At 41.9% G+C, this 18,418-nt stretch overlaps 1 protein-coding gene across 5 annotated transcripts in view; it reads left to right on the forward strand.

Annotated features, from left to right (window-relative positions):
* The window catches only part of Rad54b (RAD54 homolog B), a 71,540-nt gene that overhangs the window by 44,019 nt on the left and 9,103 nt on the right, over positions 1–18,418 (forward strand). For 4 of the 5 annotated variants that reach the window (XM_021224866.2, XM_021224865.2, XM_005066196.4 and 1 more), the window contains exons 4-9: positions 2,700–2,870; positions 4,724–5,005; positions 7,189–7,351; positions 8,571–8,796; positions 10,565–10,772; positions 14,343–14,482. In XM_021224866.2, the coding sequence (XP_021080525.1) occupies positions 2,700–2,870; positions 4,724–5,005; positions 7,189–7,351; positions 8,571–8,796; positions 10,565–10,772; positions 14,343–14,482 (1,190 nt within the window). Of the gene's footprint in view, positions 1–1,298; positions 1,391–2,699; positions 2,871–4,723; positions 5,006–7,188; positions 7,352–8,570; positions 8,797–10,564; positions 10,773–14,342; positions 14,483–18,418 lie in introns of those variants that run through there. The other variant, XM_021224867.2, reaches the window with a different exon arrangement.

Below are 18,418 nucleotides of genomic sequence, written 5' to 3' on the forward strand. Positions count from 1 at the left end.
TTTTGAGGAACATTTAAAAAGCACAGGCTTTTACGGAAGATAATTTTGCTTCCTGATCATATACTACTGAGTCCACAGTCAGTGGCTGTAACATGAATAATAAAAGCCCAGAGACAGATATTGGTGTTCAAGCAGATGATCAGAGAAGCAAAGCAGCCAGCCACTAGCTCTTACCTCTACCTCAAACTGAAATGGGTGATCCAGCTAGCTCTACGAATCCTCAGAGTACAATCCAGACTGCGCTGCTCTCCACCAAGCCTCAGAGATAGTATGCTCTCCTCGACGTGGCTGGAGACTAATTGCCTCAGACTGACTTTGCTTCTTCCTTATATAATCTCTCTGCCCAGCCATATCACTGCTGTCTCCACCTCCCTGGTGCTGGGATTAAAGGTGTGTGATCCCAAGTGCTGAGATCACCTTTGTGTGAGCTGTTTCTCCTTTAGATTGGATCAATTCTGTGTAGTTAAATGTGACCTTGAACTAACAGAGTCCTGTCTCCAGAGTGATGGGATTAAAGGTGTGTACCACCACTGCCTGGCCTCTATGAATTGTGGCTAGCTTTGCATTCTGAACCCTCGGGCAAGCTTTATTAAATCATAAATAATGTATCACCACAAGTGACCTGACTTGGTTACTCTCTAGTTAGAGTATTTTAATTCAGTCTCATCTGTGCTTTGCATTTTTTTTTGTTTGAAAAGTAATTATACCTTACTCTCCAGCAGTTTCACTCACTTCTGTGACATCAGAGCCTGACTGCCTTTAACACCAGCTCCTTGGGAGTCTGAGGCAGGAGGATTCCAAATTCAAAGGCTAGCTGGTATACAGGCTAAGTTTGAGGCCAGCTGAGACCTTTCTTAAAAAAGGAAGGGGCTGGGCTGTAGCTCAGTGATAAAGAACATGCTCACCTGGCCCTAGATTTAAGAGCCTAGGTTCAGTCCCTAATGCCTCAAAAAAAACAAAAGTAACTTCATTTACATGTCAGCATTTTCCGCAATAACCAAGTCACGGCTCTGAGTATGGTGGTATGCGCACATAATCCCCACACTTGAGTGGAGGCAGAGGGTCAGACGCTGTAGGCCAGCTTCAGCTTACAGTGAGTTTGGGGCCAGCCTGGGCTACATGGAACCTTGCTTCACTCCTTCTCCAGCTGCCTGATTTCACCCCTGCCAAAGCTGGAATCAGTGTGTGTCCATCGACAGATGAGTGTGTAAAGAAGTGTTGTCTCACAGTAGAGCAGCCTTTAAAAGCGGGGGGGGGGGGCGGCACTGTGCCAGTGAAAAACTGTATGATCTCACTTGCATGCCGCGTCTGTAAATGCTGAGACAGAGGCACAGCGTGGCAGCCTCCAGCAGATGGAGTGAGACATGGAGGAATGGCAGCCAAGACACAGGTCAGTTACAAATAAATGAAGAAAAACTGAACTTTTTAATTTCAGAGAGCTCTGCAAGCTTATCTTTTCCTCAGCTTGTCATGTTAATTAGATTCGTAATTAACACATAATTTTATATATTTCTCCATGACTAGGTGTTGGAATGATAGCTTTAATTTCTAGGGCCCCAAAGTGCGGCACCCGCTGTGCAGCCTGTATCTGAGAATGTGGCGAGAGTATCGGGATTGATGACACAGAGACCAGAACGCTCCTCAAGAAGGCTCTCCTTTATTCCTACCCTGGCTGGTTATTATATACCCTGACACCAGAGGCGGCGGTGGGTGGGTCTGAAAGAGGCGGACCTTTGGAAAGGTCGAGGTCAGGGTGTTTCCGTGGGTGAGCCCTTTTCAGGGACTTACTGCTCCGGTAAACATTTCTTATGGACACTGGATTGTTTTCAGTAAACATGTTTTTAGTAAACATTGTCTTACAGCTGCCTGCTCCCAGGCTGATGCGGAAGTGGGTCCCGGCCAAGGTCTGTTGTTCCCACACCAAAGGTTTTATGGTGACATGTTACTCTATTTCAGTTGAGTTTATATGGCTTATGGATGACAAAATATTGCATTTATTATATTCATGGTAGTGATTATACCCAGTATTTGGATCTTTCAGTTTCTAAAATGACCATGTCAAATCCTGAAAAAAATGTTTAACGTTTATGTGTGTGTGTGTGTTGAAGATACTTGTGACTGGAGATCAGATGGTGTTGTGGGAGAGGTGTCTCTCCTTTTCCATGTGGATTGTCAGGCTCGGCCATAAGTGCCTTCATGCACTGAGCCATCTCACTGACCTGCAAGAACTCTTATGTTCTTTCTTAATACCGCTGATTTTCGTATGCATCTGATTGTTACTGTTGTTATTACCGTCATAGACAGTTTCATGTAGCCCAGGCTGCCTCATTAGGGAGCAGAGCTGGCCTTTACCTTCAACGTTCTGGGATTACTGGGGGAATACACTGCATGACTTGCTGTGCCTATTTATTCATACAAACTTTTTTAATTTTTAAGATTTATTTATTCATTATATAGTGTTCTGCCTGCATGTATGCCTGCACGCCAGAAGGGGGCACCAGATCTCATTACAGATGGTTGGGAGCCACCATGTGGTTGCTGGGAGTTGAACTCAGGACCTCTGGAAAAGCAGCCAGTGCTCTTAACCTCTGAGCCTTCTCTCCAGCCCCAGCCTATTCAACTTTTGTTTGAATGACCTTGATACTTAGTTATTAAAGTCATCTTTAATAATAATGTTTTAAATTTATTTTTTATTTCAGTTCATTCAGCCCGTGAAGAAGAGGAACCTAGTAGTTTGCTTAAATATTTCAGTGTTGTTTGGTGTAAAGCTTCAAAGAAAAAACACAAGAAATGGGAAGGTGATGCTATTCTTATTGTAAAAGGAAGGTCTTTCGTATTGAAAGATATGGAAGGCAAAGACATCGGAAGAGGTATTGTGATATTACCTGTCTTTATGATTTGGTCTAAAATTAGTGTATATTTTTGGTTGTACATTGAGACAGTTGTGCTTTATAAAGGGACAGATTGGAATGTTATTTAATCTAATTTTGTGCCTCAACTGTGTATGATACATAATGTTTTTCATAATAGTGAACCCAACATTCTGAGTTATGCTAGCTCACTTGGGCAAATTCTGTCCTACCATTTAATTTTCTCTGAAAGGCACCAATGAGCCACACTCTGCTGAGATTAAGCAGTTTGCCGTGGTTCCTCCCCCTCCTAACCCCCAACGTAAAGAGCTGTTGCTTAGAAGTTCAATGCTATCCAGTTTCAGTGCCACTCAATAAAAATTTGGGCTGCAGGATAAGGAGATGAGGGTTAGTCCTGACTAGATCCATGGCTGAACTGGAGGACACCATGGTTTTTGTTGCACAGCTCTTTCTGAGGAACTTGTCCTAGGACAAAACACTCTGCACCCCAGTTGCTTCACACTGGAGTTTTTGCATTTTCCTCTGTTGTTTAGTTTATGAATCTGTTGTAGATATTCATTCACTCACTTAAAATATATTTAATAGTTTGTTTTTCAGCTCATATGCCAGCTGCTATGTTGGAGTAAAGATTCAGAGATGAACATATAGCTTTATATACATATATATTTATATATTTTATAGCTTAGTAAGCTTTATATATATATATTTATAGCTTAGTAAGGAGAAGGCAAAGCAATTGGTAGTTAGGAGGTGGTAGGATGGTTTCAGTGAGAATCCTTGCCAGCTGCAGTGTCAGTGTTAAGAAACAGTCTGGGAGACCAGGGCATGCTTCAGAGGGACACCATTGAAAAATGAAGGGGAGACTGATGCAGTGATCTGCTCATTTTTTCTAAATAAATGACACTTATAATATTTATTATAACACTTTCAAAAAGTTTTATTTCATTTCCAGTATGTGTATGTGTGTATTTCTGTATCTGCATATTGTGGAGTCGGGTCTCCCTGGACCTGGAGTTACAGGAGGTTGTAAGCTGCCCAGCATGGGTCTTCTGCAGGAGCAGGAAACACTCTTGACTGCTGAGCCTTAAGGAGACTTTAAGACACCCCGTGGAGCTGCGTGTGGTGCACACATTGGAGTCCCAGTGCCTGGGTGCTGCTGCTGGCTTGTAAGGCCTGCCTGGGCTGCTGCTGTTTCTTGGTGTTTTTGTTTGTTTGTTTGCTTTTGTTTTTAACATAGTTCTTTTCATTGATTCTTTGGGAATTTTACGTCATGCACCCCAAGCCCACTCATATCTTAGTCCCTCCATATCTGCCTCTCATCCTTGTAGTGTTTCCCCCAAAGGGAAAACTAAAAAAGAAATAATAAAAGTTTCTTGGTGATTTGGGGGTTCAGAATTTGGGAACAACATCTTACCATAAGGATGCTGGGAAATGAGCTGGACAGAGTGCTTATTGGTTGAGAGTACATATTGCTCTTCTCTTGGACCTGAGTTCATTTTCTAGCACCCACATAGGGCAGCACTCATATAAATAATAAATAATAAACAAAATCTGAAGAAGTGCTGAGATTATAGACACCACTGCATTAAAAAAAAACACCTGTTTTTAATATTGGTTCTCAGAATTGAACTTGAGGCATCAGGCTTATTCATCTGAGTTGTCTCCTGGCCCTTGCTTTTTTCTTAAATCAGAATAATAAATTATGTTTCTGGCTAATGAAATATACAATGTAATTTATATTGTACTTGCATTTTATTTACAGTGTTTATCCTGTATGGTCATAGGAAGGTGACTATTTTACTACTAAGTTTTCTTAGAATGTCAATTCAATTAATTTGTTTTCTTTCTTAAAGGCATTGGCTATAAATTCAAAGAGCTTGAAAACATAGAAGAGGGCCAGACACTGGTGATTGGTGGAAAAGAAATAGAGGTCCTGGGCACGGTCTCTCCTGATGACTTCAACAGTGGCAAGTGTTTCCAGCATGGAAGTGGGAATTCTGTGGTCCCGAGCTCTCAGGCCGCCAGGAAATACTTTTCTAACCCTTTCAAAAGTGTTCATCAGTCAAGCCAGTCAAAGGAAAATAGATGGGATGGTGCGCAAAACTGCAAACCACGCCATGACCCTTGCACACCAAGTAAGGTTTTAAAGATAATTTGAGCCTTCTGTTTTCATTGCCCAAGATTTTTGGCACGGGAATTGACTTTTAGATTTTGTCTTAAAAGTTTTCAAATGGTTGAAGTCAGGCTTGGGTTGCATACTGAGTTAAAAGGCGGTGTGGATTATAGATTGAGACCTGTCTCAAAACCAAAAACTAAATGAAATGCAAAAAATTTCAGGCGAGGAACTGGAAAGATGAATTAGTGGGTAGAGGCACCCACTGTCAAGTCTGATGAGCTGAATTTGATCCTTGGGACCCACATGGTGGAAGGAGAGAACCAGCTCCCACAAGCTGTCCTCTGGCCTCATATCCATATGGCATGCATGCACCTACACACATACAAAATTAAAAAAATTTTTTTGAGCTGGTGCATACCTTAGCACTCAGGAGGCAGAGGCAGGCAGATCTCTGTGAGTTCAATGCCAGCCTGGATTACAGAGTGAGTTCCAGGATAGCTAGGGCTGTTATACAGAGAAACCCTGTCTTGGGGACAGGGGTTGAAAATTGTAGGTGAAGATTATATGCAGATATACCCTTTAACATAGAGAATAATGCTGAAAAGCAAATTCCTTTGGGAGTTACTTAACATTTGTAACCCCAGTGATATGCTGATGTTGGCATTTGGTGTGGCCTGTAGGGATTTCCAGGTTCCTGTTCCCAGAACAAAGCACTGAGTAGGGTCATGGCTGCAACAGGAACAGTTTATTGGTAAATAGTACATTTCCGAGGAGGGGGAGAGGTTTAGAAGTTCTATGGCAATGCTGCACATAGGACCAACACTTTTATATTCAAGTGTCACAGTCCTCTTGGCTCATTTGCATATTTTGGGCTTCCCCAGGAATGCTTTTTATCGCATGTAGTTTTCACTGAGCCAAAGGTTCTCCTCTCAGTTCTGTTCTCTGCCCGTGGGTCCTGCCTTCAGTGCCCTCTGCTGGTGCGCAGGCACACATGCGCACTGTTTCTGTTTTACAGCCATCATGATTACAACCTTTGAGTTTAGGAGGGAGAGCTTTTAGGCTATAGAATAAAGCATATACCGATGACTATGTACTGATAGTGTGGCAGCACACAAAAGAACAGTTTTAAGAAGGAGTCTATCGTGGGATGGATTGAATGGGTCATTGCTAACTGTTAATAGAGTTGAGCTCTGTGTCTATGACTATACCCACATGCAGTGATGCTTATTCAATGTACTAGAATCTATGTCCTCTCCCTTTCTCTCCCTTGTTCTTCCCTTTTTCTTTCTTGTTTACTTTTTGGATTGAATTAAGTTTTAACCATGTTGTTAACATGCAAACATATTCCACAACTAGTTTTTGTTTTTGGTTTTGGTTTTTTGAGACAGGATTTTCCTGTGTAGCTTTGGAACCTGTCCTGGAACTTGCTCATGTAGATCAGGCTGGTGTCGAACTCCCAAAACCAGTTTTGATGGATGGATTATCTTCAGATTTATCAATTGTTAGTCATCTTGTTATGTTTGATTTTGTCTTTGAAGGATATTTTAGTGAATCCTTTAAGTTGTATTACCTCATTTCTATTAACATTTGATGGTTAATTCATGCTGCTTTGTAAAAGCTTGTGAATTTGACATTCATGAATGTAGTTAACTTTAAACAAATAATGATGGTTAAATCGATGGGAAATTTGTCATTCTTTCTCAGTTCTGATTTGTGTTATTTGAAGTGGTGGCCTCTGCCCGTGTTTACAAGCTTTTAAGATAAAGGCAGCCTTTATGTTGAGCTTGGGAAGTCTTTGCAGACCAAGACTCTGTGAATACTGGCAAGTGTATCTTGTTAAACCCTGACCCACACCTTCAAGAGAAGTGGCTCTCTGTTCTCCAAAATGTGGGGTGCTGTGCTTGCCGAATTAAACAGAAGTGCCTGTGACACTTCAGAGAATACAAAGTTTATGACTTCCTCTCCCCTTCCCTTTCCCCCTCCTCTCCCTTCCTCTCCTTTTCCTTCCTTTTTTCCTCTTTTGGCCTAGAAACCCTGTCTTCCTTCTGCCTCTAGAGTGTTAGAATTATAGGATTATAGGTGTGTGTTCATCCCTAGTCCACACACACACCACCACCACCATAAATGATGACAAGCTGTTCTGGGAAGTAATGGCAATGAGATAATATTGGTGCTGAAAGTGGTGTTGATCTTCTTTTTAAGATTCTCTAGTTATGCCGCGGCCGGACAAGAATCACCAGCGGCTATTCAATAGGAACTGCTTTCCTCTTGTGGATGTGGTGGTGGACCCTCATCTTGTGCGCCATCTCCGATCATTTCAGAAAGAGGGAATCATCTTCCTCTATGAGTGTGTAATGGGAATGAGGTAGGAAAATAAATGATAACAGGTAGCTGGTTTATTAAAAAAAAGTTTTTTAAAATTTAAATTAGAAACAAGCTTGCTTCACATGTCAATCCCAGCTCCCTCTCCTTCCCCTCCTCCCCGCCTCCCCACCCCCTTCAGCCCCCCACCCAATTCCCACTCTGTTCACCAGGGAGGGTGAGGCACTCCTTGGGGGATCTCCAAAGTCTGTCATTTCGTTCAGGGCAGGGCCTAGTCCCTCCCCGAAGAGTCTAGGCTGAGAGAGCATCCCTCTTTGTGGGATGGGCACCCAAAGTCCATTTGTGTGCCCGGGATAAATACTGATCTACTACCCAAGACCCCATAGATTGCCTAGGCCTCCTCACTGACACCCACATTTGGGGGTCTGGATCAGTCTGATACTAACCTCCCAGCCATCAGTCTGGGGTCCAAGAGCTCCCAGTTGTTCAGTTCTGCTGTTTCTGTGGGTTAAACCAGCCCGATCTTGACCCCTTTGCTCACTGACAACTAGCTGTTTTGAGATGACTCTGCACTATAAATGTTAGCTGGTAGGAAAAGCAACGTGTACTAAATATGTGCCATTCTTTCCACAGTGGTTCTTGTTTCTAATAGAATATAATTTAAAAAACTATACTCATGTTTTTAGTCATATCCTTAATTACATTGGACATTGTAACCTTTAAATATCATGTAGTTATCTATAAAGAATATTCCAATGACTTTTCATTCTAAGTTATATTAATTGTACAATGTTAGACCTTTACCTAAGTTATTTTGGCTGAGGACTCCATTGTCTATCAGAAGTGATAAGTTCTTACTATAGAATATATTTGTTCTAAACAATTTCAACTCAAATCTTGCTGACTAAAGTTTCAATATATTTTGAATTGTTCTGATATCTAACACTGAAATTGATTGTGCGTTCAAATGTTAGTGTTGAGAAACATAGCTATAGTTAAATTATTCCAGTTTAGATAAAAAAATTGGAATTCATTTCTAGTATTCAACTATTTATAACTGCCAGTAACAGGGTTTATATTCAGGTCCTTAATTTCAGATTCATGTTTTGGTAATTATCGTCAAATATTCAGAAGTGATAGGTTATAATCAGCTAGATGAAACACTAAACTCATCTCTAGGGCTTTCTTACCAGGTTCCTGTTTTTGATGATACCAGGGCATTTTCCCATTGTGACTCAAGAAAGTCTAATTATTTCTAACAGGGCAAATGGCAGATGTGGTGCTATTCTTGCTGATGAAATGGGTTTAGGAAAAACACTGCAATGTATCTCCCTCATCTGGACCCTACAATGTCAGGGACCTTATGGAGGCAAGCCAGTCATCAAGAAGACACTTATTGTCACCCCTGGAAGCTTGGTGAAAAATTGGAAGAAAGAATTTCAAAAATGGCTAGGCAGTGAAAGGATCAAGACATTCACTGTTGATCAGGTAAGGGATTTTTAAAGGTTTGAGCCCTCACCGTTCTTAAAACACCCAGCCTTTTAAGTCAGTCCCTCAGCTTTTAGCCTTTTGAGTGTGTGTAATTCCACACACCTGTTGCACGGAAATAAAGTTTTGACCTATGCTTTGATTTCAAGTTGTTATGGCATGGTTACCTCTGCTCCCATAGATTCATATGTTCAGGTACTGACTCTCAATGTGCAAGCTCCCAGCAAGTACTCATTTTCTTGCAGTGTGATCATGTAGTATCATGAGTTGGAAATGCAGCTGGACACATGTCTGTAATCCTAGAACTTTGAAGGCTCAGACAGGAGGCCAGTCTGAGCTATGTAATGAGACCCCAGCCTACACACATGCATGCATGCATACATACATGTACAGTATTCATATAATGTTTTCTACATCATAGTTTAGCCTAGTTTACATTAAAAGTGCTTAAAACACATTAGCTGTAGCTTGAAAAAGTCAGATTTTGTATGTGAGCAGGTGGTTCAGGAGGACACTGAGCTGGATTATTGGGGACTATGGAGTTTCTTACAAGAGTTATTAATACCTGGGTGGTGGTGGTGCATGCCTTTAATCCCAGCACTCGGGAGGCAGAGCAGGCAGATCTCTGCGAGTTTGAAACCAGCCTGGTCTACAAGAGCTAGTTCCAGGACAGCCTCCAAAGCCACAGAGAAACTCTGTCTCAAAAAAACCAAAAAAAAGTTATTAATAACTTGGACAGAGAGACAGGGGCAACAGCACGACTCTGAGGAGAGTTTGGGCCCCAGCACAGAGAGATAGCATGACAGTGTCTCTGAAGAGACTCAAAGGCAAGTGGCAGAAAAGGTAGTCTCTTCCCACACCTTTGAGGATGGGGGTCAATATGGACACACGGGCAGCAGGCACAGTGTGGGTGGGGGACAACATAGACACCCCTTTGATGTAGACTCAGTAGACGCTGCCCAGTGAGATGCCATGGCAGTGACAAGGCTGCTTGTTCTAGGTTCATGGACAGTGACCTATTGGGCATGTGTCAGTATTTGAGAGGGTAGGACTGAGCGAAGGCTGCCTACTAGCTCTGTATACTCAGTCATCTTATGAAATCCATTTTATAGTAAAATGCTGACTGTTTCATTTGTTTTATTGAATACTGAGAAATATTGTTAAGTTGACCATTGAAGTCATGCAGGAGCTTGTAATGCTTTTAGGAGATGGGGCCCTTGGGAGTTGATTAGGGTTACAAAGGATCATAAGGATGGAGCCCTAGGATGGGATTAGTACGCTGATCCTAAAGGAAGACAGATCAGATCTTCCTCTCCACCATGTGAGCCAGAGGACTTTCTAGTGAAGCCAGGAAGAAGGGGAAGGCTGTTCGTGGTAGCAGCCAGGGTCTTCCTGGGCTGGCTGAGACTGTTACGTTAGGATCAGCGATGCTTGGCTTTGTTGGGGTGCCAAGGAGGTTCTGTTGCTCGTGGGTAGTTTTGATCCTTTGACTTAAGGTGTCAGTCAGGGCTCATGTCTGTGGGATCTAAAGCACTTGTAGGGGAGGAAAACCCAGGAGAGCTCAGAAGGAATGAAAAGAAACAAAATGACTCAGCTGAGTCAGTGGCTGGGACTGCCTGGTTCAAACCATCCTGACATAGCCCCGTGGGACCAAGACAGGAAGAGCTAACGGATCTGCCTTTGGTTACTGATTGGCAAAATATGTTGGTTAGATTTGATTTTGTAGTTTCTCTTTATGGTTTATTAAATATTATTTTTCTCTCTTCAGGACCACAAAGTCGAGGAATTCATCAAATCTACATTTTATTCTGTTCTTATCATCAGTTATGAAATGTTACTTCGTTCCCTAGATGAAATTAAGACTATAAAATTTGACCTTCTGATCTGTGATGAGGGGCATCGTTTGAAGAACAGTAGCATTAAGACAACTGCAGCCCTCTTCAGCCTCCCTTGTGAGAAAAGAGTAATTCTGACTGGTTAGTAACCCCTCTGGGGAAGACATGATGGGATTTTTGCCTAATGAACTTTTACAGTTTGTAGTCTGATGCTCAACATCCCTCTGCCCCCCATTCCCTACTGGACTGAACATTTCTGGAATGAATTGCGAGCATGAACTCTGTGTGATCTTGTCCTCTGTGTGTCCTTCATGTGTGTCTAAGCCCTTCTGTGACATTATAATGGGAAGAGGGAAAGACTATAAACAACCACTATTTCTTTTTCTAAGTCTTCTTACAGATAGAAGTATATTTCACAGCAACAGAGAAAAGCCAACTCTGCCTTCCTTTCTTAGCAAGTTGGGGAAACACACCTTTAAACAATTCAGTTCTTTGACTTATTTCTGCAGTAGGACTATATTAGCCGTTAATAGTGGTGACATTTAAAACTGTGCTTTAAGAGTAACCTTGAGCTAGGGTGATCCTGGACATCTGTGACACAGGCATTCGGAAGACAGAATCAGGAGGATGGTCCCTAAATTGAAGGCCAGCCTTCTCTACATAGTATACAATGAGGTATACACTGAGGCTTTGTCTCAAAAACAAAACAAGACAATAATTTGGAGCCAGGTGTGGTGGTGCGCTCCTGTACCTACAGCAGAAGAGGAGGAGGAGGCAAGGTGATTGATCACAACAAGTCCAAGGACAGCTTAGTGACCTCGGCATGTTTAATGACCTTTAAATGTAAGGGTTTGCTTATTTGAGACTCAGGCCGTTCCCCTCACTCTGCATGTGCTGTCACACTAGGCTCTTTTTTAAAAGCCTTTTTTAAATCACATGCTATCTATCTCTGGTGTGTGTGTGAGCATGTGCTTTGGACGTCAGAAGACAACTTGCGGGAGTCCGTTCTGTCCCTTCCACCGTGTGGGGCCAGGGATGGAGCTCAGTTGTCAGGCTTGGCCATACCTTCACCTGCTGAGGTGACTTCCTGGGCCTGGATTTTTTTTCAATAATTTAGTCAATTAGACATGGAAAAGATAAAAATAATTGGCATCAAGTATAAGTATATTGAAGCCCAATGTTTGGTAGATGACTAATCAATGCTTGTATGTAATAGTAACATGGAAATTGGATAGTAGAGAAGCTGGTTTTTAATACTTACAAAATTTTGTTCTTAAAGGGAATATGGAATTGGGAGAAATAGAAAGCTTAACGTAGGTGATTTTTGTGTCTTTGACTGTTTGAGGAGCTGAGTGGATTCTTCCAGCTTTATGAGCCACCTTGGACCTTGAGAGCCTTTAGACTGAAGAAAAATGGGGGGAAATGGCTGAATTTGGTTACAATGTGTGATTTTTTTCTTGATACCGTTCAGTGTGAGGCCAATATTGCAGCTATAAAATGAGAAGGTTAGCTCTAGAATAAGGAGGGGAAATGAAGAGGAGTGTAAAAGAAAGGAGTGAAAAGATCTCTCCTCACTTGTGTATCAGATAGCTGTGCTTGACAAGAGCAGACAGAAGCTTCCGTGAGAAGCCTACCACTAATTTAACATTCCAGTTGAGGTCTGACCGCTTCAGGCTGGCTCTGCTCTGCATTTGGAAGGAGAGCTCTCTTGACAAGAGCAGACAGAAGCTTCCGTGAGAAGCCTACCACTAATTTAACATTCCAGTTGAGGTCTGACCGCTTCAGGAGGAGGTTGGCTCTGCTCTGCATTTGGAAGGAATGCTCTGTTGGTAACTTGTGAGATTGCTTCACAGAGGGATTGCCACTGTCCTCTATGTCTCTACTTTGCCAAACTTGATACTTTTTTTGTCACTTTTTGCCCCTGGGGCTATGAATTTGGTTTAAAAACTAGCTTTAACTAACTTCTTAAATTAAAAAAAAAACTTGTATATGTGTATATGTATATATATTTTCCAAGACAGAGTTTCACTTTGTAGCCTTGGCTGTCCTGGAACTAACTCTCTGTGTAGACCAGTCTGGCCTCAAACTCAGAGATCTGCCTGCCTCTGCCTATGGAGTACTGGATTAATGGTGAACGCTATCACTGCCCGGCGTTATGGCTTTTTTTTTTTTTGTCCTTAGAGTTGTCTAAATCTACTCATTTTTGTAGTCATTTTGTAGTGCTAGGGACTGAACATAGGATTTAAAAAAATGTATTTTTCTGTTTTCAATATTTTGAAATGTAGATTCTTTTCTCATACAATATACTCTGATTATAGTTCCCCTCTCTCTACTCCTCCTAGTTCCTCTTCACCTTCCCTGCACGTCTCCTTCTTTTCTCTCTCATTAGAAAAGTATAACCTTGAGGCAGGCAGATCTCTGTGATTTTGAGGCCAGCCTGGTCTACAGACTAAGTTCCAGGACAGCTTCCGAAACAATACAGAGAAACCCTGTCTCGAAAAACCAAAGAGAGACAGAGAGAGAGAAGTATAGCCTTCTAAGAGATAACAACCAAACATGACAAAATAAAATATAATAAAAATGAAACAAAAGCTGTTGTATCAAAGCCAGGCAGTGGTGGCAAACCCCTTTAATTCCAGCACTCAGAAGGCAGAGGTAGGTGTATCTCTGTGTGTTCAGGGCCAGCCTGGTCTATAGTGTGAGTTCCAGGACAGGCTCCAAACCTACCGAGAAACACTGTCTGGAAAAAAACTACAAGCAACAACAACAAACCCCTCAAAACAGAAACAAAAAACTATTATATCAAAATTGACTGTGGCAGCCCAGCAGGAGGACAAGAGTCCCATGAGCAGACACAAGAGTCAGAGACTCAAGTTGTTCTCAGAGTCAGGAGTCCCATAGGAATACTAAACTATTATCTATAATATGTACATAGAGGACCTGGTGCAGACCTGTATGGGTCCAGTGCTTGCAGCTTCAGTCTCTGTGAGCTCAAGCACCTTGCTTAGATAATTCAGAGGTCCTTGCCGAGTAAGCTCTCTGCAACTAAGCTGATCTTTGAACCAGTTCTTTGGTCTTATAATGGCAGGGCATTTGCTCCAAATGTGATGTTTCTCCTTCTACAAAAGTACAGTGTTACGTATGTGATGCTCAGTTATCCATAGGAGGAGAAATTTTGTTTTTTGTTTTCTGCTATTTTCTAGCTCGCTGTTATGGAAAGCCTTCAGTTGGTGTTGACTAGAAAGCAGTTAGGATTTAGATAAGTCATAGGTATGTTGGTCTGTCAGGATTGCCGTGATAAAAATGCCACAGACTGTGTGGCCTACCCAACACTTTCCTTGTGGTTGTCAAGACTAACAACCCAATACTTAGGTATATTATGTGGGTTGGCAGCCCTGACCATCAGCCAAAGGGGCTGCTCTTATACCACGTTTTCACGGGTGTAAATATCCTGTTCAGGGCTACACAGGAGCAGAGGTAGGTACAAAACATGAGCAGCCAGACTCCAGAGCCTGCCCCCAGACACTTTGCTAACATCAGATGTAAACATTCACATGGGTCTTGATATTTTAAGCTTTGATTTGGCTATTCTTCCTCAGTTTTAGGGCATTTGCTTGTATTTATTGCTCTCAGGGAAGAAGGCACAAATTTCTACAGAGACCTGTGATTATAAAACAAATTTAACCTCTCATTATTTTTATCTCTCCTTAGGTACCCCGGTTCAGAATGATTTGCAAGAATTTTTTGCATTAGTTGATTTTGTTAATCCAGGAATACTAGGCTCTTTGTCATCTTATAAGAAAATATATGAAGAGCCCATCATTATGTCAAGAGAACCTTCTTCTTCCAAGGTATAATATACTTTAATGATTTTTTAAAAAGAGCAGTGTGTCTGGAAGAATCATAAGTTTGGTATCCACTTATATACTGTATTTTATTAAATCTAAGATATTACCATCAATAATCCAAACCACTATTCTATGTATCACTAAAAAGAACACCACTAAAATTGTAAAGAAACATTTATTGTTAAATTTATCCTAGGTGCTGAGGCAGGGTTTTTGGAATCTAGGGCAGTCTGGGCTACAAAATTTGACTGTATTTAAAACCCTTTCTGTCTCTGTCTCTGTCTGTCTCTGTCTGCCTCTGTCTGTCTGTCTGTCTGTCTGTCTGTCTGTCTGTCTGTCTCTCTCTGTCTCTCTGTCTCTCTCTCTGCCAGACTTTGGGGTGCACGCCTTTAATCCCAACACTCAGGGAGGCAAAGACAGGCATATCACTGTGAGTTTGAGGCCAATATGGTCTACATGGTGATTCTAAGACAGCCAGGGCTACATTGTGAGATCCTGTCTCCAAAAACCTAGGACCCCAATGCTCCCCCAACACCCTGCCCCCATACAGCAAGAAACACCAAATCCTACTTTGTTTGTTGTTTGTTTAGGAGAAAGTCTCCTGAAGCTCATTGACTTTGAACTGACCCATACATTTCCCCAGTGCAGGGATTTTAAACATGTGCCAAACAGTTTTATTTGGTGCTAAGTGGATCAAATCAAGGGTTTCTTACACGCTAGACAAGCAGTCTAAAAACTGGTCAGCATCCCCAGTGCCACATCTTGTTCTAGAGAAGCTAAATTATAAAGGTAATCTGTCAACATATTTTTATTAAGCATTTTATACAAATCAGGAACAACATAAAATAATGGCTTATGTGAATATTTAATAATTGCATGAAAAATGTTCATGGCATTTCATATAAAAACAATGTTAGTCACTTACCGACATAATAGGTTTGTTTTTGAGACAGGGTTTCATTATGTAGGCCAGGCTGGCCTGGAATTTACTATCTAGATCAGGCTGTCCTTCAACTCACAGAGATCCATCTGCTGTGTCTATTAAGTGCTGGGATCAGAGGCAAGTACTAAAATGTATCATTCCCTCATTGCATGAAGCTTCAACCCAGGACCTTGAAAGTTTTCTTTTCTCTCTCTCTCTCTCTCTCTCTCTCTCTCTCTCTCTCTCTCTCTCTCTCTCTCTCTCTCTCTCTCTCTCTCTCTCTCTCTCTCTTTGTGGGTAGCATGTGTGCTGTGGCTTGTGTGTGGTCACAGGACACTTTCAGTTCTTTTCTTCCATCATGTGGACCATAGGTTCCTGGGATTATACTCCAGTCAACATTCTTTACCTACTGAGCTGTCTTGCCAGCTCAACGGTAGTTGTTTTGGTTGATTAAAACAGACTTTAGATTTCTTATAGTTTTGTATAGAATTATAGTTTCTACCTTTTCTTCAAAAGCTTTATTACACTTGTAATAAAAATTAAACTCTTAAACTATAAGGGGAATATTTATATATGGGGATAAATATATACATAAGGGATTTGTTTTAAATTTCCCTGTAAAGTTTTTATGCTCAAAAGATCCTATAGAGAATTTAAGCATATATTTTATTAGTATCATATTTTGACTTAAAGTATACATTTCTGTAATGAACAGTGTATAATGACTTTGAAAGTGTTGGCACTGTGCTGTGCTAGTGAAATAAATTAAGAATTTCATACCTGCATGCAGTGTATTTCATTCATATTCACTGTACACCATTGCCCTGCCAGGTCCTTGTGTATTGATAGCCCCATGTCCTTTTTGTTTTGAACAACCAGCAGGAACCATTACATCAGCCCTTCTATGTAGAGGTGTAGGTCGTTCTCTGGAATACAGTTGGGACTTGGGCTCCCCTCCCCCAGACCATGCTGCATTGTTGGCGGTTGATGGTGAGCAGGCTGCCACAGCTGCTGTCAGTTCATGAGTGAATCGGTCCTGCTTGTCCGGAAGACCCCTCCATCTCCTCTTTCCTCCCCCTCCAGCTTACAGTCTTTCTCCCTGGCCTTCAGAGATATTCCCTGAGCCTTGTGAAGAGAAAACTTTGCTGATGATTTTAAAGATGTGTATCATTACAACTATCAGATGAAAGTGTATTTTCAGAATAGGGTTTCCATGGTGTCAATAACCAAACAATGATAAGGAGATTGTGGTTAATGGAATGATTATACCAAACATTTGATGGGATTCTAATACTAAGAATGTTTGAAAACACTATATGGAAACCTGTTACTTTATTACGATATTTATATGGTACATATATTATAGTCTATATTACATACACAGGAGATTAGTTCTCCTAAACAGGGGATGAAGCTCCCACTCATAAGTTATAGATTGCCTAAAAAAGCCCAGTATCAGGTATGAGATGCCTCCACGTGAGGTGTTGATCAAGGGTGTCTGGAAATCCCCCCAAAATACAGGTTATTTATTGCTCTTGGCTGTCCATTAGAACTTGATGGTAAGACCCTATGTAAGACCACACTCCATGGTCACAAAACATGGAGAAATCAAATTGACCCTGAACAGGAAGCTGTCCTCTGCTGGATAGCTTCCCTAGTGCTAGATGGTCCTTGCAGGCTCCTGGGAGAGAAAAAGAATCAAAAGTTTTCCTTTGCTGTGAGCCCAGTAGCCTACAATAACAACTGGCATGTCAGCATCCCATGGATGCAGTAGTAGACCTGGCAGCAGTAACCAACTGCTTGCTGATTGGATTTGAGGCCTGCTCCACAGGAGGAAATACGTGCCTGGTATTATAAATCAGGCCAAGAACTTCTCCTTGGGGAGCTCATAGGCCCCAGGGGTTATTCTGCTAAGTGGACATAGCATCTAACTTTCTTCTATTCTTGATACCCAGACCTCATCAGAGATGTTTATCTGGCAAGAGTCCAAAGAATAAGTGTCTGTGGAATACTCAGCCACAAATGGGACATGTATATCATACCCCTCCCTGCAAGGCTCGGGAAGTGTTGCAGAAGAGCGAGAGGGACGACTGTAAGAACCAGAGGTTAGGGAGGGTCAGAGCAGAACAGTGTCTTCTGGACATGAAAGGACTGTTGCTCCAATGAACTCATAGCAGCCTTGGTTCCTATACAAGATCAATTCAGGCAACACTGCATTATGGAGAGGCCCTTGAGCCCCCACCTCTAGCTGAGGAGCTAATGACAGTTGATGGCTTCTGGGAGAGGGATAATCAGTTTTCTTTAAGGATGTGGACCTGGCAGGTCCACCCTGCTCCAGTGGACGGCCCGCACCAATGAGTGTGTGGTAGCAAGATTGGAGTTGGTAGGTGGCTTAGCCACTGTTCCACTGCTGTGAAGAGGCACCATGACCAAGGCAACTCTTATAAAAGAAGACATTTAATTGGGATCTGCCTTACAGTTTCAGAGGCTTAGTCCATTATCATGTCAGGGAGCATGACATCAGGCATGACAGGTATGGTGCTGGAGATGTTAAGAGGTACATCCCAATCCACAGGCAGAGAGAAAGAGGGGGAGGGGGAGAGGGAGAGGGAGAGGCGGGGAGAGAGAGAGAGAGAGAGAGAGAGAGAGACAGACAGACAGACAGACAGACAGACAGACAGACAGACTGACTGACTGACTGACTGACTGACTGACTGACCGGGACCTGGTATGGGCTTTTGAAACCTCAAAGCTGATCCCTTTGACAATTTCCTCCAACAGAGCCACACCTCCTAATCCTTCTAATCCTTTCAAATAGTGCCACTCCCTGGTGACTAGCATTTAAATGAACGTTTGGGGCCATTCTTATTCAAACCACCATAGTGGTTTATAAAAAAAAAGTTCAGGTTGAGATGTGAGGAGTTGGAGTTGTTCTGGGAGGAGATGGAGGGAGGAATAGGGGAAAATATGATAAATACGTTGTATATGTGGAAAGTGTCAAAGAATTAATAAAATAT

This window comes from Mesocricetus auratus, unplaced genomic scaffold (assembly GCF_017639785.1).
Source record: "Mesocricetus auratus isolate SY011 unplaced genomic scaffold, BCM_Maur_2.0 Super-Scaffold_6730, whole genome shotgun sequence".
Classification (NCBI taxonomy): domain Eukaryota; kingdom Metazoa; phylum Chordata; class Mammalia; order Rodentia; family Cricetidae; genus Mesocricetus; species Mesocricetus auratus.